The sequence below is a fragment of the Equus asinus genome, chromosome 13, assembly GCF_041296235.1.
Source record: "Equus asinus isolate D_3611 breed Donkey chromosome 13, EquAss-T2T_v2, whole genome shotgun sequence".
NCBI classification, from domain to species: domain Eukaryota; kingdom Metazoa; phylum Chordata; class Mammalia; order Perissodactyla; family Equidae; genus Equus; species Equus asinus.
The window spans coordinates 37123821-37150707 of record NC_091802.1 but is presented as its reverse complement, the minus strand read 5'-3'; the positions used below and the strand labels follow the sequence as shown (position 1 = coordinate 37150707).

At 44.1% G+C, this 26887-nt stretch overlaps 1 protein-coding gene across 7 annotated transcripts in view; it reads left to right on the top strand.

Annotated features, from left to right (window-relative positions):
• Nucleotides 1-26887, top strand: part of B4GALNT2 (beta-1,4-N-acetyl-galactosaminyltransferase 2 (SID blood group)) — a 54495-nt gene that overhangs the window by 26158 nt on the left and 1450 nt on the right. For all 7 annotated transcript variants that reach the window (XM_044745658.2, XM_014833830.3, XM_070483066.1 and 4 more), the window contains 9 exons: nt 4137-4337; nt 4908-5042; nt 13107-13213; nt 15018-15055; nt 16643-16823; nt 17861-17947; nt 23922-24109; nt 24946-25086; nt 26321-26540. In XM_044745658.2, the coding sequence (XP_044601593.1) occupies nt 4137-4337; nt 4908-5042; nt 13107-13213; nt 15018-15055; nt 16643-16823; nt 17861-17947; nt 23922-24109; nt 24946-25086; nt 26321-26540 (1298 nt within the window). The remainder of the gene's footprint in view (nt 1-4136; nt 4338-4907; nt 5043-13106; nt 13214-15017; nt 15056-16642; nt 16824-17860; nt 17948-23921; nt 24110-24945; nt 25087-26320; nt 26541-26887) is intronic.

The following is a 26887-nucleotide window of genomic DNA, read 5'->3' as shown; positions in this document are numbered from 1 at the left end:
TGGTTTCAGGTCTCACCTTTAGGTCTTCGATCCATTTTGAGTTTATTTTGGTGAATGGTGAAAAAGAATGGTCAATTTTCATTCTTTTACATGTGGCTTTCCAGTTTTCCCAGCACCATTTGTTGAAAAGACTTTCTTTTCTCCATTGTATGCCCTCAGCTCCTTTGTTGAAGATAAGCTGTCCATAGATGTGTGGTTTTATCTGTAGGCTTTCAATTCTGTTCCATTGATCTGTGCACCTGTTTTTGTACCAGTACCATGCTGTTTTGATTACTGTAGCTTTGTAGTATGTTTTGAAATCAGGGATTGTGATGCCTCCTGTTTTGTTCTTTTTTCTCAGGATTGCTTTAGAAATTCGGGGTCTTTTGTTGCCCCATATGAATTTTAGGATTCTTTGTTCTAATTCTGTAAAGAATGTCATTGGGATTCTTATTGGGATTGTGTTGAATCTGTAGATTGCTTTAGGTAGAATGGACATTTTAACTATGTTTATTCTTCCAATCTATGTACATGAAATGTCTTTCCATCTCTTTATGTCATCATCCATTTCTTTCAGAAAAGCTTTGTAATTTTCGTTGTATAGATCTTTCACTTCCTTAGTTAAATTCACCCTGAGGTATTTTATTCTTTTCGTTGTGATTGTGAATGGTATTGTGTTCTTGAGTTCTTTTTCTGTTAGTTTATTATTAGAGTATAGAAATGCTACTGATTTATGCAAATTGATTTTATACCCTGCAACTTTGCTGTAGTTGTTGATTACTTCTAAAAGATTTTCAATGGATTCTTTGGGGTTTTCTATATATAAGGTCATGTCATCTGCAAACAGTGAGAGTTTCACTTCTTCCCTTCCTATTTGGAGTCCTTTTATTCCTTTTTCTTGCCTGATTGCTCTGGCCAAAACCTCCAGTACTACGTTGAATAAGAGTGGTGATAGAGGGCATCCTTGTCTCATTCCTGTTTTCAGGGGGATGGTGCTCAGTTTTTGCCCAGTGAGTATGATGTTGGCTGTGGGCTTGCCATACATGGCCTTTATTATGTTGAGGTAGTTCCCTTCTATCCCCATTTTGTTCAGAGTTTTTATCATAAATGGCTGTTGGATCTTGTCAAATGCTTTCTCTGCATCTATTGAGATACCGTGTGGTTTTTATTCCTCAGTTTGTTGATGTGGTGTATCACAGTGATTGATTTGCGGATGTTGAACCATCCCTGTGTCCCTGGTATGAATCCCACTTGATCATGATGTATAATCCTTTCAATGACTTGCTGAATTCAGGTTGCCAAAATTTTGTTGATTTCTGCAATTTCTTATGCTGGGTTTCTTAGATTTTTCCTTACTTATGTTTTGTGTCTCTCTTCTGTTTTTTAGTTTAGTGGCTACCCTGAAGTTTGTATTCAGAATCTCGTGCATAACATAGTCCATTTTCATGGGGTCTCTTACTTCCTTAGCCTAGACTGATTCAATCCCTTTCCTCCTCCCCTCCTAAATTATTATTTTCATCTCTTATTCCAAATTGTGCTGTGAATTTGTGGTTAGAGTGATAAGATTGTCTTTGCTTTGGTGATTTCCTTCCCTTTATCCTAATGTTATAGTTGAATATTTGCTATCCTATTCTGATTCTATCTGTCTCCCTACTCTGTGTTTTGTGAACCCTTTCTCCATTTTTTTTCTTTTTTCAGGTATGAGGGCCTTCTTGAGCATTTCTTGTAGTGAAGGTCTTGTGGCTACGAAGTCCCTTAGCTTTTGTTTGTCTGGAAAAGCTTTAACTTCTCCCTCATATCTGAAGGATATTTTTGCTGGATAGAGTATTCTTGGCTGAAGATTTTCATCCTTTAAAGTTTTGAATATGTCATTCCAATCTCTCCTAGCTTGTAAGGTTTCTGTAGAGAAATCTGCTGAAAGTCTGATAGGAGTTCCTTTGTAGGTTATTTTCTTTTGCCTTGCTGCCCTGAGTATTCTTTCTTTGTCATTCATTTTTGTCATTTTTAGTACTATATGCCTTGCAGTAGTTCTTTTTACATTGACAAATCTAGATCTGAAAGCTTCCTCCACACACATTTCTCTCTCAATCCCTAGATTTGGGAAATTCTCTTCTATTATTTTGTTGAGCACACTTTCTGCTCCATTTTCCTTTTCCACGCCCTCAGGAATTCCAGTGATCCTTAAGTTGCATTTTCCCATTGAGTCGGCTATTTCTCTGAGATTTTCTTCAGTTTTTTAAATTCTTAGTTCTCTTTCTCCCTCTGTCTGGAGCCATTCAGCCTGTCTATCTTCGATTATGCTAATTTGCTCCTCTATGGTGTCTACACGGGCATTCAGGGAATCCATATTCTATTTATCTGATCCATTGTATTTTTCATCTCTAGTATCTCTGATTGATTCTTCTTTATAGTTTCAATCTCTTTTGTGAAGTAACTCCAGAACTCTTTGACTTGTTTCTCTATATTTCCCTTTACCTCATTGAGTTTTTTGATGATAGCTATTCTGAACTCATTTTCACTTAGTTTACCTATTTCCAAGTCCTCAGGACATACTTCTGTGTTTTTATTGTTTTCCTTTTGGTCTGGAGCTTTTATAAATTGCTGGATGGTAGAGGAGCAGTTTTTGTGCATGATGCTATTATTCGGTTGCAGTTACAGCTAGTCGCCACTAGATGGACGTGGAGAGCCACGCATTCTGAGCCCTGCGCCATCAGCCATGATGGCAGCGTGCAGAGTGGGTTGAGGGAGGAGGGGCACTTTCTGTCTCATGCAAACCTGGATTCCGATCAGCTCTGCTCTCTGGTTTCCTGGGGCCCTGGCTTGATGGGGTGCCCCCACGGGAAAGCTTTCCCCCCTTACAGCGTTTCATGTGCATGGGTCTGTGGGAGTCCTGGACTGTTCCCCCGTGGCACGGCCCCTCCCCCACTCCATCCCTCACCTGCCACAGCGATCCCGGCCTCTAGGGGCAGGAGCGAAGTTCCCTCCCACCCCGTTCCAGCTCCTCTGAGGGGCGCTGCAGCCTCTCCACCCTCCATTGTTTGGCTGCTGTGGATCTCTGACGGTTTCTGTGTTATCAGGATTTTTTTTGGTTGGAAAGTAGTTGCTCCTTTTGGTTGTAATTTGAAGGGGAGAGAGTCCTGGGAGAGCTTACACTGCCATGTCACTGACGTCCTGGGAAGTTTTTAAAACTTTTTCATGTTGTTGGAGGGAGGGGGCTTGTTATAAGGTTACATTTTGATCGCAGTGTCAAGAGTATATGATCTGGGGCCGGCCAGTGGCCGAGTGGTTGGGTTTGCGTGCTCGGCTGTGGTGGCCCAGGGTTTCCCGGGTTCAGATCCTGGGCGGGAACATGGCACTGCTCATCAAGCCACGCTGAGGCAGTGTCCCACGTGCCACAATTAGAAGGGCGCACAACTAAAAATGTACAGCTGTGTACTGGGGGGGTTTGGGGAGAAAAAGGAAAAACAAAATCTTTAAAAAAAAAAGAGTATACGATCTGAACAATTTCTACTTTATTATAGTTTTCTTCGTGTCCAAATATGTGGCCAATTTTTGTAAATGTTCCTGAAACTCTTTAACAGAATATGAATTCTATCATTCACTTGCTTTACTGCTTTATATATTTTTGAGACTTGATCTCTTAAAGACTGAGATGTTAGAATGTGAGGTGTTAAATATGAGAATGTTAGAAACTATGACTATCTTTGCATTTCTAATCCTTCTCCTTTCATATCCTGTCATTCTCTGCTCGGTGTGCTTTAATGCGATTATTTAGTGGATAAAGTTCATGACCACTACCTCTGTTTTGTGGATCATGCACTTGCTCATTATAAGTGATCATTTCTGTCCTATTTAATACTTTTTTTTGTCTTTAATTCAACTATCTGACATTAATATTGCAAACCTTGCTCTCCTTTTTTTTCTCTTGGGATGTTTTTGCCCATTCTTTTCTTTGTGACTTTTCTGAGTCTTTTTGTTGCAATGTGATTCTTTACTGTTTTATTTATCAAATCAATTTTAGTAAATAGGATAAGATATAGGTTTAACTTATATTTTCCCTCAACTTAGTATTTCCGTATGTATGACACAATCAAGTAATTTATTCCATAATCAAGAAAAAAGATTTTAACAGAATTTGCTCTTTTGTGTCCCAACAGCTCTAGATTTCCATGGCTCCTCAAGTTGTCAGTCTTAATCGTAGGACTTGGCATTGTTTTATTTACATTCAGAAGTGTGCCCCTTCTCGCACAGTTCAATAGCCTCATACCAGGGCTCCCACGTCCTGCTCCAGCCATCCAGATGCTGAGGCTTCTGCCTGAGGAACGTCTCAGGAACCTCTTTACCTACAATGGAATCTGGTGAGATAGCAATGTCCCCTCTCTTCCCCTTGGTCCAACACCTCCCTTGCTCCTCCTGTGGTTTACTCTGCCCTGTTGAGCCCATTTTCCTGATGGCTTCCTACCTTCCTGAACCTGTACTGGTTGCTAAAGTAATTCCAAACTGTGGGACCTGGAGAGGACTTGGTCTGCAGGCCACAGGCTCTCTTCTCTACAGCACCCGGCAAAGTCCCTTAAAACTCTGGAGGGCCTCTTTCACCAAAACTATAGGAAAGATGCTGCCTTTCTGGCCCACTCGCCTCCTCTTTTGGTGGGGCTGAGATGCCACTGACATTCGTACAACTCTCAAGTTTAAAGAATTTTGGTGCAGGAGATAATTCAAGAGAGGGGACCTTCTTCCCCTCCCCCCTTCCCTCCCCTCTCTGCGTCTCTGAGGGGCCGCTGCTAGGATTCCAGGGTCTCAGCCCAGCTGGGACAGCCGGGTACAGGAAGGGGGAGTCTCAGGGTGAATGATACACTGGATTGACCTCAGGTTCTCTCCCCACCAGCCCGCCCACCCATCCGTGTTCACAGTCCTCTTGTTTGTTCTAGGCTGTTCCCGAAAAATCAGTGCAAATGTGAAGTCACCAAACCTCAGGGCTATGACTTTCAGAGTGCCTATGACCAGAGTGACCTCCCTGCGGTGAATGCGAGGAGACAGGCTGAATTTGAACACTTTCAGAGGAGGTAATGCAGACTGTGAGGGCTCTTGGGTCCCGAGGTGAGCAAAAGCTCTCTACTCTGCCCGGAGGGCACGGGTGGGAGAGAAAAGGAAGGAACTTTCTCTTTTGCAGGGGTCCCTGGGAGGAACTATTAGGAATAAACCAAGGAAAGAGAACTGAGGAAACAATCCTTAAATGAAGGTTTATAAAACTTGGCACGTCTACAACATTTCCTAATAAAACAGGAGCAAAGGAAGGAAGATAGTTTGAAACGTCCATGTGGTGATGGTGGCACCACGATGGCAGGTGGCAGTGTAGTCTCACCAAATTGCACCATCTACGTCATTTATATGTTGAGAACATACTGTCCCCCTGTGATGTGCAAGGCCCGGGGTTAAACCCTCGGGGTGTATTGACTAGGACTGTTGGTTGAAAAGAGCAGAAATTGATTCTGGTTGGCTTATGTCAAGAGGGAATTTGTGGGAAGGATGTTGGGATCTCACCAGATCTACTGGTGGTAAGATGACCTGGCTGGGAAATCGAGAACCAAGGGTTGGGGCCGGCCCTGTGGCCGAGTGGTTAAGTTCACGTGCTCTGCTTCAGTGACCCAGGGTTTTCCCCGTTCGGATCCTAGGCACTGACATGGCACTGCTCATCAGGCCACGCTGAGGCGGTGTCTCACACAGCACAACTAGAAAAGGACCTAAAACTGGAATATACAACTATGCACAGGGGGTCTTTGGGGAGAAGAAGAAGGAAAAAAAAGATTGGCAACAGATGCTAGCTCAGGTGCCAATCTAAAAAAAAAAACCAAGGGAGCACAGAAGAGCAGGCCCTTCCATTTTTTTTTTTTTTATTAGCAATCATTTATGAGTTACAGTGGAAGGCGTGCTACAAATTTAAAAAAGTTGCACTGTGATTAAGGACTTGAACTCTAGAAGAGCCTGGATGGCAAACTGCTTAACCCCACAGTACTTGAGTATCTTCATATGAAAAACTGTAATAGAGATGCCTCCTTCATAGGCTTACTGTAAGGTGCATTGTGTTAACATACAAAGAGCTAGTAACTCATAAGGGGACCGACGTGGAGAAGCTCTGCAGAAATATTACCTACTATTATCGTTGTGGTTTATTATTAATATTATCATTCTTCTAGTTCCTCCAGGCAATACGTAATACATTAAGAGATACACAAATCACCTAAATATCTGATTATTGTAAGTGCTATTTGGAGATGTAAATTAAAATATTGTGGTGGAATGCTACCTGATGGCATAAAATTTCATGGGATGATGTTGGAAGGTGACCTTGAACTCTGCTTTGTATATCAAGCAGGAGTCCACCACGATCCCCCATGAAAGAGCATCCCAGAAGGAAGACTAACGTAGGGCCCAGAGTCAGGGTGGGCCTGTCGAGATGGCTGCATGACAAGCAAGCGGGCCCTGGCTCTGGGAGCCTAGTAAGTTGGGGGAAGGCTGATGGTATGTGAGCCCAGAGAGAGGCCAGTCATGACAGCCGTTGTAAGCCAAGAGGAGGAGTGTGTATTTTGCTGTCTGGGTAATGCAAAGAATTGAACAGTTTTAAAAAGTGGCAAGTTATCATCTGAGATACTTTTGTAAAATATCACTCTGGCTTTTCTGTGGAGACTACGTGGTAGGGAAGGTATAGGGAAGACCAGAAACCTGCTGAGTATCGGGTGGAAGGTAAACATTCCTTCTATGCTGGAGCAGATGTTGTCTGTGCCTGTGTGATGAACAGTCCCGGGTCACTGCCTTGCTGCTCGGTTGACTGAGCCTAAGGCATGAAACAGGGAAGAGGAAGGGTGAGTCAGGCCCCTCCATGGTTAATTTCAGGAATCAGCTACTACCCCCTAAGCTGCATACAAATGAAAGGCTCCCCAGAAAAGAGAACACAGGAAGGAGTATTGAAAATCTGAAAGCCGGTAGAATACATAGATGATTCTGGCATGGATTTGAACCCTGGTGCCACCCAGCTGTGCGAGGAACAATAGGGCTCAGGAGTTAGTGCTCAGGTGTGCACATTGCAGGAGGTGCATGGTGGGAGAAGGGAGAACAGGAGATTGGAGGGGGTGAGATGGAGCACACAGGGAGGGATAAGAGGACATGAGGTGGGTGACTGTTGGGAGGAGTACTGATCTGGAGGGAGCTGGGGAGAAGGAATTATAAGAAGGAACTAACTGCGAACACGGAAGGCCAAGGAGCTGGCCGTGTTCTCACCTGCTCCCTCCTTCCCCTGTGGAATTGCCCAGCTCTTTCAGTTATGAACAAAAACAGAGCCCAGTGGTAACTACTGATGTGAACCAGGTCTCCTGCCAATAAGGAAGTGGCTGAGTAGGGACACACCCGGGTCCTACCAGGGCCACAAATCTTTGTCAATTAGCTAATGAAACACACTGAACACCAGCTTTGAGCAAGGCGCTGAGTTAGGTACAAAGATAAATGTGACCTAGATCCTGCTGTCAATGAGTTTACGACATGACAGAGAGGAGACAATCAGTGTGCCCTCCCCCAGGTGGCGTCCGTTCTCCGCATCTGTCTCCGTGTGCCGCCATCATTACGGATGCTGGAACTGGTGTTGAGTGAATGTGGGTGGTGAGGCCCATAGAATGTATTCAGCAAACTGTGTAGAACTCAAGGGTTCAATTCAAAGCTCAAGATTATAACAGCAGTCAGAGAGAGTGAAATGGTCGTTCTTAGGAGGGAGAGCAGCTTCCAGCTCTGAGAACTGAAAAAAGGAAGTTGAGAAGAAGGTGACCTTCAGAGCTGGCCTCATCTCTGCTACTGAGCAGATGACCCAGTGTGCTAGTTGTTGGTATCTGGTCTGGGTTCTCCTCCTTCCAGGAATGGGGCTTTACTTTCCTATTATCCCCAGTTTAGTGCAGGGCGTGGCAGTCAAGAAATGAGTGAATAATGGGACGTGAAGTCATGTGTGGCTCTGAGCAGAGCTCTGGATGGGAGTCACTTCCTGAAGAAAAGGGAGCAATTCAGACGACAATGCTTCAGGCGTTCAAAAGAATGAAGTAGATCTAGATATACCAGGAGGGAAGGAGTTCTACTATCTATTATGTTGAAAGAGCAAGGTGTGGTATGCGACCATGCATGTTTTTAACAGGGGAGGGAGTGTGTGTGTGTAGGAGTGTTTGCGTGTGTTGGGGGAGAGGTATGAATAGTGGTGGTAAGTGTCTAACAATGGACTTTTGACAGTGGCCTGTAGTGTTTGCTGGTTTCTGTGGTTTAATAATCATACTGTGGTTGATTTCAAGCTACCAACGTGACGTCATGAACGCAGAGTTGGGAAGAGCTTCTCAGTAGGTCACCATGACACAGTATCTCTACCACGCAGATGCAATAAATAACCTCAAGAGCAGGGGTAATAGTAAAATGTAAAGTAATTAGGAAGTGATGGGTTTTGAGTGTTTATTACCTTTGTTTTCATTATACTTAAGTGTATATAATTTAATTTTTATTAATGGCTATGTTTAATGGCTGGCTTGAAAAATTCTGAAAATTCAACAATTGACTCTCTTGATATATATATCAAGGCCTCTTGATGGGAGCAAGTGGGCAGGATTTTGCCTTACAAGCCCCTTTCACACAAAGCATCCACGCTTACCAATGGACAGTGGGCTGGGCAAGTCACTGAGGTACCACCTTTCAATGGCTGACATACTGGCCATCAATTTAGGGGTATCCAAGAGGCTCCAGCTCTGGGATAAGTTTTCTGCCATTCAGTCCCCCATGTTTAGGAAGGAAGTTCTTGCTTTGGGCTCACGGTGTCTTTCTTCTCACCCCAACCTTTCAAGCGCTCAAGGTCTTCATATTTTCCCCCCTAGTCTGAGGGACACCCCCCAGTTTTAATTACACCCTGAATAAACTACACTCAGATGCAAAAACTCCATCTGCAGGCTCACCCTAATCCTTTGCACACTGCTGACAGTCCAGTGGCTTCTTGCTGGGGTGGGGTGGGTCTGGAGCTTGTAGGTTGGATAAGACTCAGTTTACCTGAGTTTTTACCTGGCAATACAGGTGTAAGCCAAGCTCTCACAGCCTGGATGCTGCATCCCTAATAAATATCATCAGAGGGGACCGGCTGGCTCTTGGGCCAGGAGGCTGGACACTGACACTCTCAGTGGCTGCCCATGTCCCTGCCCCACATTCTCCCAGCCCTGTTCTTAGCAAAACACACCAGTCAACAAGGATTGTTTCCACATTCTCTGTCCCACACACTCTCTTCCTCCGAGCTTCATTTAGCATCTTCAGGCTGGAAACTCTCCACCCTTAGCTCAGCAAGTACCAACTTGACTGGCGGGGATCAGTGGTTCCCAAAGTGTTTCTGTCTCAGCACACCTGGGGGAATGGGGCCCGCTACAACTTCTTGGTAATAGCAAGTAATGGTTCTTCTGGGAGTGATGGGAGGTGGGGCTGGGTAGTAGACAGGATTGTGTAGTTTGAGAAAGCCCTTCCAGCAAGCCTGTTACTTCCCTGTCTCCACTCCACTAGGTTGACAATCCCTGCCTTGTATTAATTTCCAGAACTTGTTGCTCCTAAATGCTAGCTAAGCTGTGTGCCTTGACACTCTCATCTGACTGGTGGCTCCTGAGGGTGGAACTGTGTCGTTCTCCCATCAGCCCAAGGGCTCTGTGAGAGCTAAGCTGTCCTCCATCGGACTGCAAAGCTCATGATACTGGGGCTCTGTCTCCTCCCTTAGATTAGGGATTCCCTGCAAGCTGACGCTGCTCTTAGCAGGATGTCTCCAGCCAAAGAGATCACGTATAGTAAATAACCCAGAATCTTTGGCTCCCTCGTGAATATCTCATAAGCAGTACAACTCTCTGGGGGTATGAATGGAGGTGCTTCATAACTTACGTGCTTCCCGCCATGTGAGGGAATCCAGCAAAACCTCGTTTGGAGATCACGTCTGGTATCCTCTGCCGGAGAGCCCATGTCTGATGTGGGAAGGCATGACCGGGGATAGGGGGCTGGATCCATCCAGGATGCCTATGGCCTCTGTGCTCTGTCTGTGCCTCTTAATTGTCTGTATCCTTGAAATTATTAGTGGAGCTTGATACTGGGTGGATCTCTGATTCACGTGAGTCCGATTGGTTGGTCTGATCCTGTGTGTTAGCTCCACATTAGACTTCAGTTAAGAAGTAGTACATAGATAATGCTCCTTAAAAAAGTCCACTTGAACCAACCCCTTACCCCCATTCTCTTCCCTTCCTTATATGATACGCTCCCTTGCCAACCCAGCTGAGGAATCCACCATTGTGAGTTTGGTATATATTATTCCACACTATTTTTTATGCTGTTATAAACACAGATGAACACACATAATCACAGACATATTATGTGTATATATATCCTTATAAACATATACTTGGGGTTTTGTGTGTATGTTTTTAGTGTAATTGGCACCATAAGAAATTACACTTTACAAGTTACAGATTACTGATATTTGCTTTTTTCATTCGATGATATATTTTTAAGAGCTAGCTATATATCTAGTTCATTCCTTTCAATTGTTGCAGAGGTATGAATATGAAGACTGAATTTTATTAAGCTATTCTCCTATTGAAAGACATTCAAACTAAAAAAATCTTTCATTATGACATTTGCATAATTTATAATAACAATATTACATTCTATTTTTAAAAAGATTTTATTTTTCCTTTTTCTCCTCAAAGCCCCCTGGTACATAGTTGTATATTTTTAGTTGTGGGTTCTTCTAGTTGTGGCATGTGGGACACCGCCTCAGCATGGCCTGATGAGCAGTGCCATGTCCGCGCCCAGGATCCAAACCGGCAAAACCCTGGGCCGCCTGCAGCGGAGCGCGCAAACTTAACCACTCGGCCACGGGGCCAGCCCCTATATTTACATTCTTATTTCATTAAGATGTGTATAAGGATGCTCATTGCAAACAGTGCTGAGATGAACCTCTTTATGCCTGTCATGTTGTTTACACATGAAAGCATTTCTCCCCTTCCTAGCATCTGAATTGCTCCAGCATAGAATATGCTTACTTCTACTTTTAATAAATACTGCCAAATGGCCCTCAAGAGGGCCTATATTAATTCACACTTTCATGAAGAGTGGGTCAGTGTGGTTAGTACCTTCCATGCCCCCTACCTAACCAACTTGCTAGCATCAACTTTTAAAACTTCAATGAAAAAGGTGTTTCGTTGGGGTTTTTTTTTGGGTTTTTTTGAGGAAGATTAGCCCTGAGCTAACCTCTGCTGCCAATCCTCCGCTTTTTTCTGAGGAAGACTGGCCCTGAGCTAACATCCGTGCCCATCTTCCTCCACTTTATATGTGGGATGCCTACCCCAGCATGGCTTGCCAAGCGGTGCCATGTCCACACCCGTGATCCGAACCAGTGAACCCTGGGCCACCGAAGTGGAACGTGCGAACTTAACGGCTGTGCCATTGGGCTGGCCCCTATTTCATTGTTTTTAAAGTTGCATTTCCCTGATTAATATTGAAGCTAAGCATATTTCTTTTTCTTTTTTTTTTATTGAGGTAGCATTGGTTTATAACATTATGTAAATTTTGGGTATACATCATCATATTTCAATTTCTGTGTAGATTACGTCATGTTCACTATCCAAAGACTAATAACCATCCATCACCGTGAACGTGTCCCCTATCACCCCTTTGTCCCTCCTCCCTCCCCCACTTCCCCTCTGGTAATCACCAATCTGTTCTCTGTATCTATGTGTGTGTTTGTTGTTTTCTCTTCCACATATGAATGAAATCACACAGTATTTGACTTTCTCCGTCTGACTTATTTCACTTAGCATTGTATCTTCAAGGTGCATCCATGTTGTCGCAAACGGCAAGATTTCATCTTTTTTATCGCTGAGTAGTATTCCATTGTGTATATGAGCATGTTTAATATATTTATTAGCAGTTTGTATTTTCTCTTTTAATTGCCTATTCATGTCCTTTTGCAGATTTAAATTTTGTCATTTCATATTCCCATAAATATTCGCTGTAGTAGTCTAACCTTTCTTCCAAGTAATCTAAATGATATCCTTGGTTAAACCGGATCCCTGAAGGCTGCATTTCAGCCATACACCTTAGTCCGTCAAAGAATTGATCTCATTGGGTTGGGTTATGCACTGCCTCTGATGGAAGGTATCAGTGACCTTCCTGTTGCTACAACAGCAAAACCATATGAAAATCACCACTGTGTTTGTGTCTAAAACTATCAAGACAACAACCACTCCCCAAAAAGTTTCTTGTGACATATGCTACTTTTCAATTCAGTGCCAGGAGAAGTTTTACTTCCTTCAGGACCTGGTCTACCTTGTCCTTTTGATAATAAGACCAGGGCACTGTTGTCAGTCACTCTGTGCTGGCCGCCAGGACCTTCAGATGTGACTCTGACATTCAGCTCCTGCAGCTGGGTTGGCCCATTGGTGTGATCATTTTGTTTTTTCTTTTTTGCTGGTCATATTTTTATTTTTTTTTATGTGCTTTGTTGTAAACTGCCTCAATTCTTTTGTGGAATTAGAGGCTAGGAGGAGGGGTAGGAATAAAAGAGAGGAATGAGAATGGAGGGGAGAAAAGGACAATCTACTTTCTTTTTTTTTTTAATTGAGGTATAATTGACTCTAACATATGAGTTTCAGGTGTACAACATAATGATTCCATATTTGTATATATTGTGAAATGATCGCCACAATAGGTCTAGTTAATATCCGTCACCATACTTAGTTACAGAATCTTTTTTCTTGTGATGAGAACTTTTAAGATTTACTCTCTTAGCAGCTCTCCAATATGCAATACAGTATTATGAACTATAGTCGCCATGCGATATGTTACAGACCAGGACTTATTTATTTTGTAACTGGAAGTTTATACCTTCTAACTTCCTTTACCCATTTTGCCCGCCCCTCACCCCCACCTCTGGCAACCACCAACCTGTTCTCTGTGTCTATGAGCTTGACGGGACAGCCTGCTTTCAGTTTCTCCCCATTGGCAGCACAAGACTCTGGGCACAGGGACCACTTAAGAACTAACTAGGGACGAGCATCAAGGCAGCTGCTAACGCTTCTGTTTCCCTGCAGAGAAGGGCTGCCCCGCCCACCACCCCTACTGGCTCAGCCCAACCTCCCCTTTGGGTACCCGGTCCACGGGGTGGAGGTGATGCCCCTGCACACAGTTCCCATCCCAGGTAGGTACATCCCCCTCCTGAGACGCCCCGGGCAACTTTCTTATTGTTTCTTTCTTTCTTTTTTTTTTTTACTTTTTATTACAGTTATGATAGTTTACAACCTTGTGAAGTTTCAGTTGTACATTATTGTTTTTCAGTCGTGTTGTAGGTGCACCACTTCACCCTTTGTGCCCACCCCCCACCCCACCTTTCCCCTGGTATCCACTAAACTGTTCTCTTTGTCTACATGTTTAACTTCCACATATGGGTGGAGTCATACAGAGATTGTCTTTCTCTATCTGGTTTATTTCACTTAACATAATACCCTCAAGGTCCATCCATGTTGTTGTGAATGGGACGATTTTATCCTTTTTTATGGCCGAGTAGTATTCTATTGTATATATACCACATCTTCTTTCTCCAATCATCAGTTGATGGGCACTTAGGTTGCTTCCATGTCTTGGCTAATGTAAATAATGCTGCAATGAACGTACCGGTGCATGGGACTTTTGGAATTGCTGACTTCAAGCTCTTTGGATAGATAGCCAGTAGTGGGATGGCTGGGTCATATTGTATTTCTATTTTTAATTTTTTGAGAAATCTCCATACTGTTTTCCATAGTGGCTGCACCAGTTTGCATTCCCACCAGCAGCGTATGAGGGTTCTTTTTTCTCCACAACCTCTGCAACATTTTCTTCTTCCTTCTTAATCAAAAAGAGGGAGTGGAAGACGACAGTCATTCATTGAGTACCTGCTGTGTACCCAGCACAAGGCAAGCAGCTTGATGTGATTTCCTTTTACGTTAATCTCACTGTTTCCACCACTGGGAACCGTCCTTGGTAGCTGTGACTTCCCTGGGGCTCGGAGATCACACAGAACAGGACAGAATTCTATGTGCCTCAAGAAGGACATGATTGGCTTTTTGGTGTCCTCTAACAAATGGGAGCGGGCAAAGCATGAGTCCATATTGAAAAGAATGTTTATGTCAGTTAAAACTCCCCTCCTCGAGGGATTTTTACACACTTCTCTAGTTCAGCATCACATCCCTGTGAGGTGAATATTATTTTGCCAATTTCACAGATGAGTTTAATAAGTTCTCTAAGGCCACATGGGGAGGGTATGTTTGAATTAGAATTTCAATTAGTCATATTGCAAGAAAACAGATATATTCTAAAGTAAATGCATTTGGGATGAATTGCGAGTGGTTTTGAATAGTCATTTTAAAAATGATTTGCCATTTTTGGATGATTCATTTTTTTATTATGGAAAATATACATAACAAAAAATTTACCAATTTTAGCCATTTTTTAAGTGTACAGTTCTGTGGCATTAAGTACATTCACATTGTTCTGCAGCCGTCACCACTGTCCATCTCTAAAACTTTTTCATCTTCCCAACTGAAACTCTGTGCCCATTTAACATTAACTCCCCTCTCCCCTCTGCCCCTGGCAACCACCATTCTACTTCCTGTCTCTGTGACTATTCTAGGAACTTTGTATATGGATGATTCATTATTTATCCATTGCTTCCTTCCCTTCAGTAACGGAGATAAGTGGAAGGGACTGGATTAATTCACAATACCCACCCAAAGCTGAGGGTGGGTATCAGAGGCCTTAGAACCACTGGAATTTGAGAAGGACCACGGGACACCATCTAACAAAACCCTAGGGAGAGGGCAGTGGTCAGCAAACACCCTGGAGAGGAGGTGACACTTGAAGGGACTCTGGAAGGATGTGAAGGAATCAGCCAGGAAAGTGGGAGCATCAGAGAGCTCTTGGCATCCTCTCAGATGGTGTTTTTTCTCCTTTTTTTGTGTGTCCTCTAGGTCTCCAGTTTGAAGGACCCGAAGCCCCCACCTACGAGGCAAGAGTCCCCTTCCCAGCCCCTTTGGCACCTGGCCTCCTCTCCATGGCTCCCTGTCCATGCCCCTTCCCCCACCGGTGACTGGTGTCGGATTTTGACAGAGCCCCCATCCAGATTAAATATCAGACATGGGGCCAAGGTCGGGGGAGGAGAAGGGTGCCTAGAGAAGGCCTGATTTTTCCAGTTATGGGAGTGGCTGGAGTTCCAGGGAGGACTTCCAAAGAACTGGGCCACCAAGGGTGCTGCTGCCCGTGCTGCAGGAGGAAGCTGCCGCCACAGCCACGGGCCCTGGGGTGTGTTGCCTGTGTCAGATTTGGCGTCAGCAAGATGGATGCTCTGTGCCCTGCCTTGCTTTCCCCGCTTAACAAAGCTCCAAAGCAAGGTCTTATGCAAGTATATCTGATCGGGGGGATGCAAATCACATCCAGAATCCTAATTAAAAAGGAGTCAGGGAAATGAAGTTTCTGTTCTCCCCCCTCTGCATGCTAGACAGAAGTGGGAATGAACAAGCCTGCAAAGCTCCTCAATCCTCCAGAGGCCTCTCTGCCCCCTCCCCTGAGTGAAGATCCCTGCCCCGTCACTCCTCGCTACTCTCTTCATAGCACTTGTACCTGAATATCTCATGTGCATCCTGATACACTTATCACCTCTCCTCCCACTAATAGAAGCTTCTCGGAGGCAGGAATTCTGTCCATTCACTACTCTCTTCCCAGTGCCTGTCATTTGCATCTCAGAAAATATCTGTTGACTGACAAAAGCGTATTCAGCAGGGGTGACATAGTCCAGTTTACTTTTCACAAAGATAACTGGCTGTTACAGAAGACAGGAAGACAAGAGAAGAGAGTAGCACTAGGGAGGAGCGATAGGGATGGAGAGAAGTGGGCCAATTCCAGCTACGTTTTGAAGGGAACTGACAGGAGTCACTAATAGATTGGCTGTCCGTGTGAGGGAAAGAGCAGAGCAAGCACGAGTTGCATTTGGGGACGTGAAGAGTTGAGTGGAGGAAGGTGCCATTCTTGAGGCAGGGAGAGCCCGGGAGAGGGTAGAAACAGGTTTAAGGAGAAAAATCAATAGTTTCATTTTGAAGAGATCAGCTTGGGTTGCCTGTGAAACTTCCTAGCAGAGGCTGGATCTCAGAAAGAGATGAGCTGGGGACAAACATTTTTAAACCTACAGCATATGAATGGTTCTTAATGCCGCTTCCTCCAGCGAGGTGTAGAGTAAGAAGGGGAAAGGATGCAGAACCGAACCCTGAAAAACGCCATTTGGAGGTCAGATAGAGGAGAACAAGTTGGCTAACGGAAGTCGAAAGGCGCCGCCAGCGGGAGTGGGAAGAAATCTAGAGGAATGGTATCCTGCAAGCCGAGACCAGAATGTTTCAAGATTTGGCCCTTGAACGCACCAGGCCGCAGGGCTTGCTTCTCCTTGCCTGGGGCAAGAGCAGCAACTTACTTGGAGCCAGACCCTAGCTTTCAGGGGCACCCCGACACTTTTAACCTCTCACCCTTATGTGCTCTGCCCCCTGCTGGCCATCCTGGGTGTGTCCCTGTCCTGGCATTTAGTGTCATTCTGCCTCACCCACCCTAGGTCACCCTGACAGCTTCTCTGGGGACACTGAACACCCTCGCCGACGTCCCAGACAGTGTGGTGCAGGGCAGAGGTCAAAAGCAGCTGAACATTTCGACCAGTTCCCGGGAGCTTTTGAATTTCATCCTCCAGCACGTGACATACACCAGCACCGTGTACCAGAACTACAGAGTGGATGTGGGTGAGAGCCCGTCCCTGGATGGGAGCCAGAAAACACCACTGGGCTCTCTCAAAATCTTCCTCCTCCAGGAAGCCTGCCTGCATTTAAGATTCCTCCCTTGCTCTTGTTTCTGACCCTCTATACCTGACTTCCCAATTACTGTACTCTATACTATCCCCATGTTGCCATTGACTCCATAGAGTGACTGAAAGGAAAGAAGAGGCAAAATGCCTGCTCGTCTCTCTATGAGGACAGATCATTCAGGCTGCATTCCTAGAAACCATCCAATTCTGTTTCCCATGTTCTGCAGCTCTCAAAGCTGAAGACTTCAGCTGTGTTAGAGGAGGGAGCCAGCCTGTGCATCAGCATCTAATCCTGGGCGCTAACAGGGACAGGGATGTGGAGGAACTCCCAGTCCCAAGGGCAGTGGCTCTGTCTGCCTCCTCCCCTCCTAATCCCTACCCCACCCCAGGAATTCCAGGGAGAACAATTCCTGCCACCCTGGAGGAAGCTCCAGTTTCTTCCTGGATGAAATTAAAAGTCACCCTTTCCTCTTTCGATTGGCTACACAGGATGCATTCCCAGGACACCAACAGAAAAAATGAAATATGGGACAGGTTACCCATGACCACCAACTAAAGAGAGAGTTCTCTTCGCTTTCAGATTTTCCAGAATTTCCTTTCACAAAATGACCCTGAGAGGTACAATAGGGCAGGTATTATTAGCCTGGTTTTGTAGCTGGAGAAGGAGATTAAGTGATTTACCTAAGGCAATTCAGATAATAAGTGGCAAAGTCAAAGTTAATCCAGACCCTCTGATTCCAAGCCCACCCCACCCCACACATTCTTATGGGGAAAGAGGCGTTCAGCAGGTCCCCCCAGGGGCACACAGCAAGTCAGGAGCCAGAATGCCGTATACTCTAGGGGGTCCTCAACCTCATCCCAGACAGGACATTCTCTACCAAATCTTCACTCCCCCATCACATCGGCTTCCCTGGGGCAGCGTGGAGAGTGACCCAGGCGTGGTGCTGCCCACTCTGACCTTATTTCTCCCTCCAGTGAGTCTGGAGTCCAAGTCCTCAGTGGCCAAGTTTCCGGTGACCATCCGCTATCCTGTCATACCCAAGTTATACGACCCTGGACCAGGTAAGGCCCTCGTTCCTGGGGCTCCATGCTGGGATCCTGTAGAGCTGTTGGTGAAGTTCAGAAGAGATCCCTTCCGAGATGGGAGAGGAGAAGTGAGGAAAACAACAGCTTTCGTGTGATTCCTGACAACAAGCTTTGTTTGAAGGAAAAGAATTCTAGGACACACTCTCTTAATATCTCTTATTTATATTTATTATATGGTTATACTTATTTTGAAAAAAACCTAATGATTATAACATTTTCATAAGTAATAATAATAAAAACAGAGTGGTACTGGAGCGTGAGTAGATATACCAATGGATACAAATTGGAAATCTGGAAATAGATGTGTTGGAATTCTACCATGTGATAAAGGTAGCTTTGCACATTAAAGAGAGAAAAGATGGATTATTCAAGAAATCTTGTGGGATAACTGTGTAGTTATGTGGAAGATAAAAAGGTGAATATTTCATAGTCATGTCAAGATAAATTCCAAATAGATCAGATATCTAATTTTTTTTAAGTAATAGAAAAAGCCCATGAAGTTTAAAAACTAACCTTAGAGTATAAGACCTTTCTAAATATGACACAAAACCCAGAGGCCATAAAGAAAAGACTTAAAACAGAAAACACATAAAATTTAAAAATATTTTGATGGCAGAAACCCACCATAAGCAAATGACAAAGGACAAATCCGGGAAAAATATCTCCCATACACATTCAAGCGAAAGGTCTAATTTTACTTGAGAGCACCTATGAATCAATAGGAAAAAACACCTAATAAGCCAATGGAAAAATGCACAATTCACAAAAAGTTAAGTTCAACAATGCTTAACCATTAAAATACATTCTCAGGGGCTGGTCCGGTGGTGGAGCGGTTAAGTTTTCGCGTTCCGCTTAGGGGGCCTGGGGTTCACTGGTTTGGATCCGGGATGTGGACCTATGCTGTGGTAGGCGTCCCACACATAAAGTAGAGGAAGATTGGCACAGTGTTAGCTCAGGGCCAGTCTTCCTCAGCAAAAAGAGGAGGATTGGCAGCAGATGTTAGTTCAGGGATAGATGCTCAATCTCACACTAAGAAAAGTGCAAATGAAAACTACATTCATATCAAAAAGTATTGGGCGAGGACTGGGAATCCGGGCGTTCTTAGAAACCGCTGGTGGGAACGTAAAATTGGCACAACCTTGCTAATATCCATCCACATTTTAAGTGTGTATACCCTTTGGGCCAGCAATTCCACTTCCAGAAAGTATCCTACAGATGCATCTGTGTGAAATGATGTTTGTTCGAGGTTATTTGTTGCTGCATTGTTTGCAATGACAAAACCTTAAAAGTGGGATGCACTGGTTAGATCAAATGTGGTCCATCCATATAATGAAATTCCATGCAGTGGCATTCAGGAGGAGGAAGGAGGAAAGTTTTTTTATACTGATAAAAATGCTTTCCAAGAAGTAAGCAAGGTACAGAAGAAAGTGAATAGTAAGCTACCATTTCTGTAAAAAGAAAGAGAGGGAAAAAAGAATGTGTGTACGTAATTGCTTGATTATGGAAAAATAAACAAGTTGGTAATATTGCTTACCTCCTGGAGGAAGATTTAACTTGAGCTAACATCTGTTGCCAATCTTCCTTTTTTTTTTTTTTTTTGCTTGAGGAAGATTAGTCTGGAGCTAACATCTGCCACTTGGCCTTTTTTGAATGTATTACCTATATACTCAAAATATGATCTATTCAAATAGATTCTAGTCAAAATACAAGTTAATTATTATTTAAAAGCAGCAGCTTTAAATATCTATGGAGAAGGATTTAAAATTTTTGTTTAACATCATAACTATCTCAAAAATAAAAGTGCAAGAAATTAACCAAAAAATCTTTTTTTTTAAACTTCAGGTTTGTTTTAAAGATAAAGTGTTACAGACACAATGGAAATCTCCACAGTCTTATCCTCCTCTCTTCTTCCAGCAACTATGATCTTTCTTTTCCTGTTTTTGTACATGTAACATATAGATTCCTATTCCTACACACACACACACACACACAGCATACAGTGTGGTTTTATGCATTTTTGAACTTTTCATGAAAGTTGTCACACTATATGGTATGAAGTTCTAGATTCTGACCTCTTGTCAGTCCATGGCTTGTCTTTTGATTTTGTTTTGAGGTCTTTTGTTACATGAAAGTTTTATCCTTTAATATAGTAAAATTGACTCATCGTCTTCTTTCTAGCTTTCGCTTTTGCTGCCTTGTTCAAGAAATTCTTCCCCACGTTGAAGCTGTAAGATATTCTGTATTTTTTTCCCAAAGTTGCATGTGTTGCTTTTCAGATTTAGCTATTTAATCCACCTAGAAGTTATTTTTATGTGCGGCAGATGGTGGGGGTCTAATTTTTTGTATCTGAGTAGCATATTGTCCCAACACCTTATCTTGAATGGTCCATCCTCCTCCTCCCTGGCTTGGATTGCCACATCTGTCACACACCCAATCTATTCAGGGGTCTGAATATGGGCTTCTTGAGGTTGCATTGATCTCTTTATCCTTGGGCTAATTCCGTAATGTTCCAATACGCTTTATAGTAGGTTTTATATCGGTGGAAGTAAATGCTATACTTCAGAATGACTGCGCTTCGTTGCAAAATTTTCTTAGCTCTTCTTGGTCTTTTCCTTTTCCATTAGAGTTTGAGGATCAGCTCATCGAGATCCGCTAAAATGCCTTGAGATTTGGATTAGAATTTCATAGATTTTATAGATTAATTAGAGGTGAATCGACAACTTTATAAAGTTGAATATTCCCAACTATGAATCTGGTCTGTCTCTCCATATTGTAGTCCCCATGTTATAGTCTCTTCACAGGTTCTGCAATACTTTATTTTGTAATTTTGTTTGTAAAGGAATTGCACGTATTTTTTGGATTTAGTCTTAGGTACCTTATATTTTTTATTGTTATTATGAATTGGATCTTCTACATTTTAACTGGCTGCTGCTAGTATGTAGGACATGAGTGATTTTTGAACATCAAACTTATAAACAGCATCCTTGTTGCACTCATCTTAGTGATTATTTTTTTAACATATAGAGTTTCTTTCTTAGACAAATAATGATGATTTTTGTCTCTTCTCTTCCAATTCTCATAATTTGTTTCTTCTTCTTGTCTAACTGCATTTGGCTGAAATCTCCAGCACCGTGTTGAATAGTCGTAGCGGTAGCAGGCAGTTTTGCTTGTTCCCAGCGTGAAGAAGAAGATTCTAATGTTCCACCATTAGTGTTTGCTGGGTAGTAGTGTGGTAGAGGGATCAGAGTAAGAACGTTTCTTTCTTTCCTATTTCGATTGCTAAGAATTTTTCTATTTCTGCTTTCTATTTCATTGCTAAGAGTTTTTATTATGAATGAGTTTTGAATTTTATAAGGTAATTTGTCTGCATCTATTGAAATAATTTTTCTCTTTTAATTGGGTTTGTGTAGTGATTTACACTGATTGATTTTCTCCTGTTGAAATAGCCTTGCATTTCTGGAACAAACCCATCTTGATTGCAATGCATTATTTGATTAAATGCTGAATTAAATTTTCTGCTATTTTATTTAGGATTCTTGCCTCTATATTCAAAACTCAGACTATCTTTTCCTCTAATGTCCTTGCCTTGTTTCGTTATCAATATTGTACAAGTCTCATAAAATGAGTTGGGTAGTTTTCCCTTTTTTTCTATTTGCTGAAATAAATTGTCATAAAAGAGGAGTTATATGTCCCTTGAAACTTATCTGGTCACTGTGTCTTTTCCATGTCTAAGTTGGGGGGGACGGGCTGAGGGGTTAGGGGTGCGAATGTAAATGAGGAGTGAGAGAAGGGGGACAAATTTTAAAATATCAATTCCATGTCTTTAATGCTTATTGATCTATACGTGCATTGAGTCAACTTTTTAAATGTATCTATAAAAGTATGCTTGATATAAAATTGTCAATTTTTTGTCATAAAGTTGTTCATAGCATTCTCTTATGCTTTTAAAAATATTTTAGTATATCTGAAGTCATATCCCCCTTTTGGTTCTTAACATTTATCTTCAATAATTTTTGGTTGTTTTCATATGCAAATATTCTTATTTCATTTATGCCTGTTTTTGTTTCATATTTCCTTTTTCACATGTTTGATTCTGTTATTTATGACTTTAAAGATTTTAAACATTCTCGTTTTAGATCCTTTTCAGATCTCTCTATTCTTTTCAGTCTGTCTGGAGCAGGTTCCTCTGCACCTGGTAGATGTGTTGGCTGTCACTCTTCATGCTAGTTTCCTTGGAGTGTTCTGGAATTTGGGGTGGTGAGCTCATCTTGAGGAGCAGCCTTCGCCTGCTTATTTGTTTCATTTCCTCCTCTCTCCGTCTCTCCCTCCCTACTCCCTCTCATCTCACAGCATCCCACATTTGGTTCTATTCCCATTATTCCCAGATTCCTAGTCCATCCTTTTCTACTGGAGTCTTGGGGTTCCTGTCCCATGGTGATGCTGGCGTTATTGAAGAGCCAATTGCTGAGCCTGAGGGTGGCTTGGCACAGGCCCTGGCTGTGAGGAGGTGTCATCTCTGTTTGCACCCAGAGGTGTGTGCAGGGCTGACAGCTGTGTTGGGGTTCCCTGCCCAGCAGTTGGTATGTGGTGAGGGATGGAAGGAGCGCAACCTAGCTCCAATCCATGGCTTCCAGCAAAAAGCCTGCCTCTCCACCCATGCTCCCATGAGACACTTTTATTCTGTTTCCCCTCGGAATCAGCCTCCTGGGCCCTGCTGCTGTGACCCCAGAATGCAGCAGCCTCAGCTTCTGCTCTGCTCACGGCTTTTTATTTCTGTTTCTTGGAAGAAACTTTGTCTGTTTTAGAGCATGGCTATATTTTTGCATTTTTCTTTTCATTGCTGTGTGTTTGGGAAAAGAAAAAGAAATCTCAAAGCAGAAAGCTACACCACCAGCTTGGCCAGGAATGGCCTACCTTGACCATATCCTGTGGTAATTCACACCCCTGGTTCTCTGCTGTAACAAAAGAACCAAACTTGTCACGTGGCCTAAGAAAGAAAAGGAGGAGGGATTCAGTTGACATGCTCTTGAACACGATTTTCTTGACTCTTTCCACTGATATCTTTTCCCTCACTCCCTCAGACCCAGGAGGAGCCGGGTCAATGTGCAACATGTATGAAAAAGGGGGTTTTGGAATAACTTCTGACTTCTGACATTCTGAGAAAGTCACTCTGCAGGGGGTTATGCAGCACTCACCAACAAACAATAGGCAGGGTTGTGGCTTTTGGGGTGCCTTAACTCCAACTGACCCCCCCGACCCAGATAGCTCACGTGCTCAGCCAGCTGGGTGCCTCCACATTCGGTGGCTCAACCCCAAACACACACCAGCAGCTCCTGTTGCTTCATCAGGGGGCTTTTCCCACAGAAGATCTGTCCCTTCTCCAACCTTTTATATATATCACACGACTTAAGATGGACATTCTGGTCTGGGCCTTCCAATCTCCAGGCAGACCCCCTTCCACTCATGTCTTCTTGAAGATAAAGACCAAGTAGGTTTCTCTCTGTGAGTACAGCTGGTGACAGGGACAGGTCTAAAGTCCTTTAAGTCTCTTCTCCTCTTCCTGGGCCCAGAGACCCTCCATATTGAACCCCTTGATGGGCAAAGCTCTGTGCATCTCAACTCCTGGTATTAACATGGAGGCAGGATGCAAGCAAAGTGCTGAGAAGCAAGCCTAGGATGAAGCATTCAAATAGACAGTAGAAAATGGCATCATGGAGCCAGAAGAAGAAACTCAAGAATAGAAAACATAAAATTTTAACCCATTGGGTATGTTTGAAATACATTTATTTTCTAATCCAAATAACAAACTCTTATTAAGCACCGACTGTACACAAGAGGCATGAGGCCCACAAACACTGAGAGGTCTTAGCATAAAGAAACCACCAGAACAATATAAGACAGTGAGGCTTCCGGGAAGACAGTGCTCTGACATCTACCCTTTCTTGCCCAGAGAGGAAGCTCAGAGACCTGGTGACCATCGCCACCAAAACTTTCCTCCGTCCGCATAAGCTCATGACCCTGCTCCAGAGCATTCGTGAGTATTACCCAGACTTGACGGTGATCGTGGCTGACGACAGCAAAGAGCCCCTGAAAATTAATGACAACCACGTGGAGTATTACACCATGCCCTTTGGGAAGGTACGTCCCTCCCAGATGGGGAGACAGGGAGTCCCGGGACAAGAGAGCCCCAGAGTTAGCTTCTACCCTGGATGGGGCTGCCCCAGGGGCCTCCCTGGAAGCAGAGTCCTGGAGTGGGAGGGGTAGGACTCTCCTCTGAGTCTCCTTACTGACTCCCAGTTCACAGAAAAATCCAATTACTCTCTCTTTTCTGCATTAACGGGGTGGTTAATCTGCCTTTCTTCACACTTGATGTGGAAATGGAGGTCCTTCTAAGTGACTTGAAGTGTCTGACATCCTAAGGATTCCTGACAGGCAGATCCAACCCCAGAGAAACCTCTCATCCCTAGGATGGCACCCCAGCTGGAGCATCTCTGGAGCATCTCTCCTCTCTATCTCTGTCTCTCTCTCCCCCTGTATACCTTCCTTCAAGTGCGCACAGAAGGAAATGGATATTATACATACCGGGGGGTCCCACCCTCCAACACCTTCCAGGCAACATAAGGGGAAATGCAAGCGGAGCCACAGAGAGTCTGTCGGGAAAAAGGACTTTTGGACTTTTTGGTCCATGGACGATATGGACTGTTGATCCATATTTGCCATGGGGCCAAGGAAGGGCTTGCTAGCCTTACTTTGTCTCAATCTTTGATCCTGAGAGTCACTGTGCTTCTTCCGGTATCTCTTGAGATGTGGACTCCCTTTAACCCACTGGTTCTCAACCTCAGCCGTACATCGGACTCACCCCCACAGATTTGGACTTCAGTTGTCTGAGGTCCTGGCATTGGGAATTTAGAAAGCTCCCCAGATGATCATCCTAATATGTAGCCAACCGCTGATCTAACCTCATCCACCTACAGGGTTGGTTTGCTGGTAGGAACCTGGCCATATCTCAGGTCACCACCAAGTATGTTCTCTGGGTGGACGATGACTTTCTCTTCAACAGCAAGACCAAGATTGAGGTGCTGGTGGATGTCCTGGAGAAAACTGAACTGGACGTGGTAAGGGGGTGTTGCCAGATTTACCCAGGATGCAATCTGCAGAGACAGCCAAGAGAGGGAAGGGGAGGGGCAGAGAAGAGAGGAATGTACGTGAGGGAAGAAGAGAAGAAGGGCAGCGGAGGGAGAGGGGCTGAGGCAGGAGATGAATAAGACAGAGCAGCGCTGGCGGCGTGAGCATCGCACAGGATCAGATGTGCATTTCTGCTTCTGCCTCCGTACTTACTTTTCTTCAAGCAAATTACACGCCCCTCCAAATTCACCGTTGTTCTATCTTGAAAATGGTATGTTTATGCCTCACCTCTAACTTCTTCCCCCGATTGGTGTGAGATGAAAGAGAGCAGTGCTCTGCTTCTGTCCCACACCATTAAAAAAAATGTAAATGGCACAAAATCTTAAAAGCACACATGGCCCTAATGACGTTAAAAAGAAAACAAGGAAAGAAAAGAAGAGAAACATCAAAAGTCAATTCACATATAGAAAAGAGAAGAAAAAGGTGATAGCTAATAAGGCAAGTGGAGAAATTTAGTCTTTAGTTGGACAGTTAGCTATGTCTTAATTTAGCCCACTTAAAACTTAGAGGGTTCATCTACTAAAAGGAAGAAAGAAACAACCAATGATGGGGGACAAGGAGATTTTACTGTGCCACCGAGAGGATTATGACGGTTCAGGCAGAGATGGACTTGCCCCTCCTGTTTCGCTCGGGCTCAAACATACAAATGCGCGTATTTCCCATGAGTGCGTGGACAGGCAGCTCAGAGAAGTGGGCCAGGAGTGGAGAATGGGAGGAAGACAGCTTGAGACAAACTGCTCACTGCAAGAAGCTGGCAGTGGAGACACCACACACACACCACTGCACACGCAGGCTGCTTCTTGTCTGCACTCACATTCCGCTCCTAACGGAAGAGAGTGAGTTGCCTTCTTCTGGAAAAAGTAGGGTGAGCAGAACAGAGAAGTCGTCTGCCATTTAGACTTAGTGTAAGTGCTTGCTGCTCCCGCCAAGGAGATTTTCTGGGGTAAGCAGAAATGAAAAGATCCGAAGGAGCCAGCAGTAGTATGCCGAAGGCTGTGACTGCAACAGCAAAAAAGAGGAACTGAGGGATAGTCTGAAGAGTAGATAGAGAAAGGGTGTGATTCTGGTTATAACTGAGGTTCAGTCCAGTAAGGCTTCCTGGCAGAGGCAACATGGCTATTGAATTTGTGTTCTCTAACATGGATTTCTCTGCCCACTGGCTAGGTAGGTGGCAGTGTGCTTGGAAACGTGTTCCAGTTTAAGTTGTTGCTGGAGCAGGGCGAGAATGGGGACTGTCTTCACCGGAGGTCAGGATTTTTCGGACCCGTGGATGGCTTCCCCAGCTGCGTGGTGACCAGTGGCGTTGTCAACTTCTTCCTGGCCCACACAGAGCGACTCCAAAGAGTTGGCTTTGACCCCCGCTTACAACGAGTGGCTCATTCAGGTGGGGAGGGGGTGTGTTGTCAACTAGAGTCAGAAGTTTGTTCTTTCCAAAGGCCATGCACCCCTGATGGTGGTTGCTCACCAGGCCACAGGGGGTTTCCTTCCCCTCTCACCCCAGACTAGGGCTCATGGTCTCTCTTGCCTCCTTCCACCCTCTCTTTGACTTCCTGTCTCTCTATAGGCTGTAGCTGCCTATCTGAGACACCCTTCCCCAACCTTTCCCCACAGCTCTGTCCTCTCCCTCTTTTCCCACCCTGCTTCCTATTCTCATTTTCCAGAAATCTTTTCCTATTTAACTGCAACTGGTTAACTGTCCTCTCTCTTTCTCCTCCTATACCCTCAGTCCTG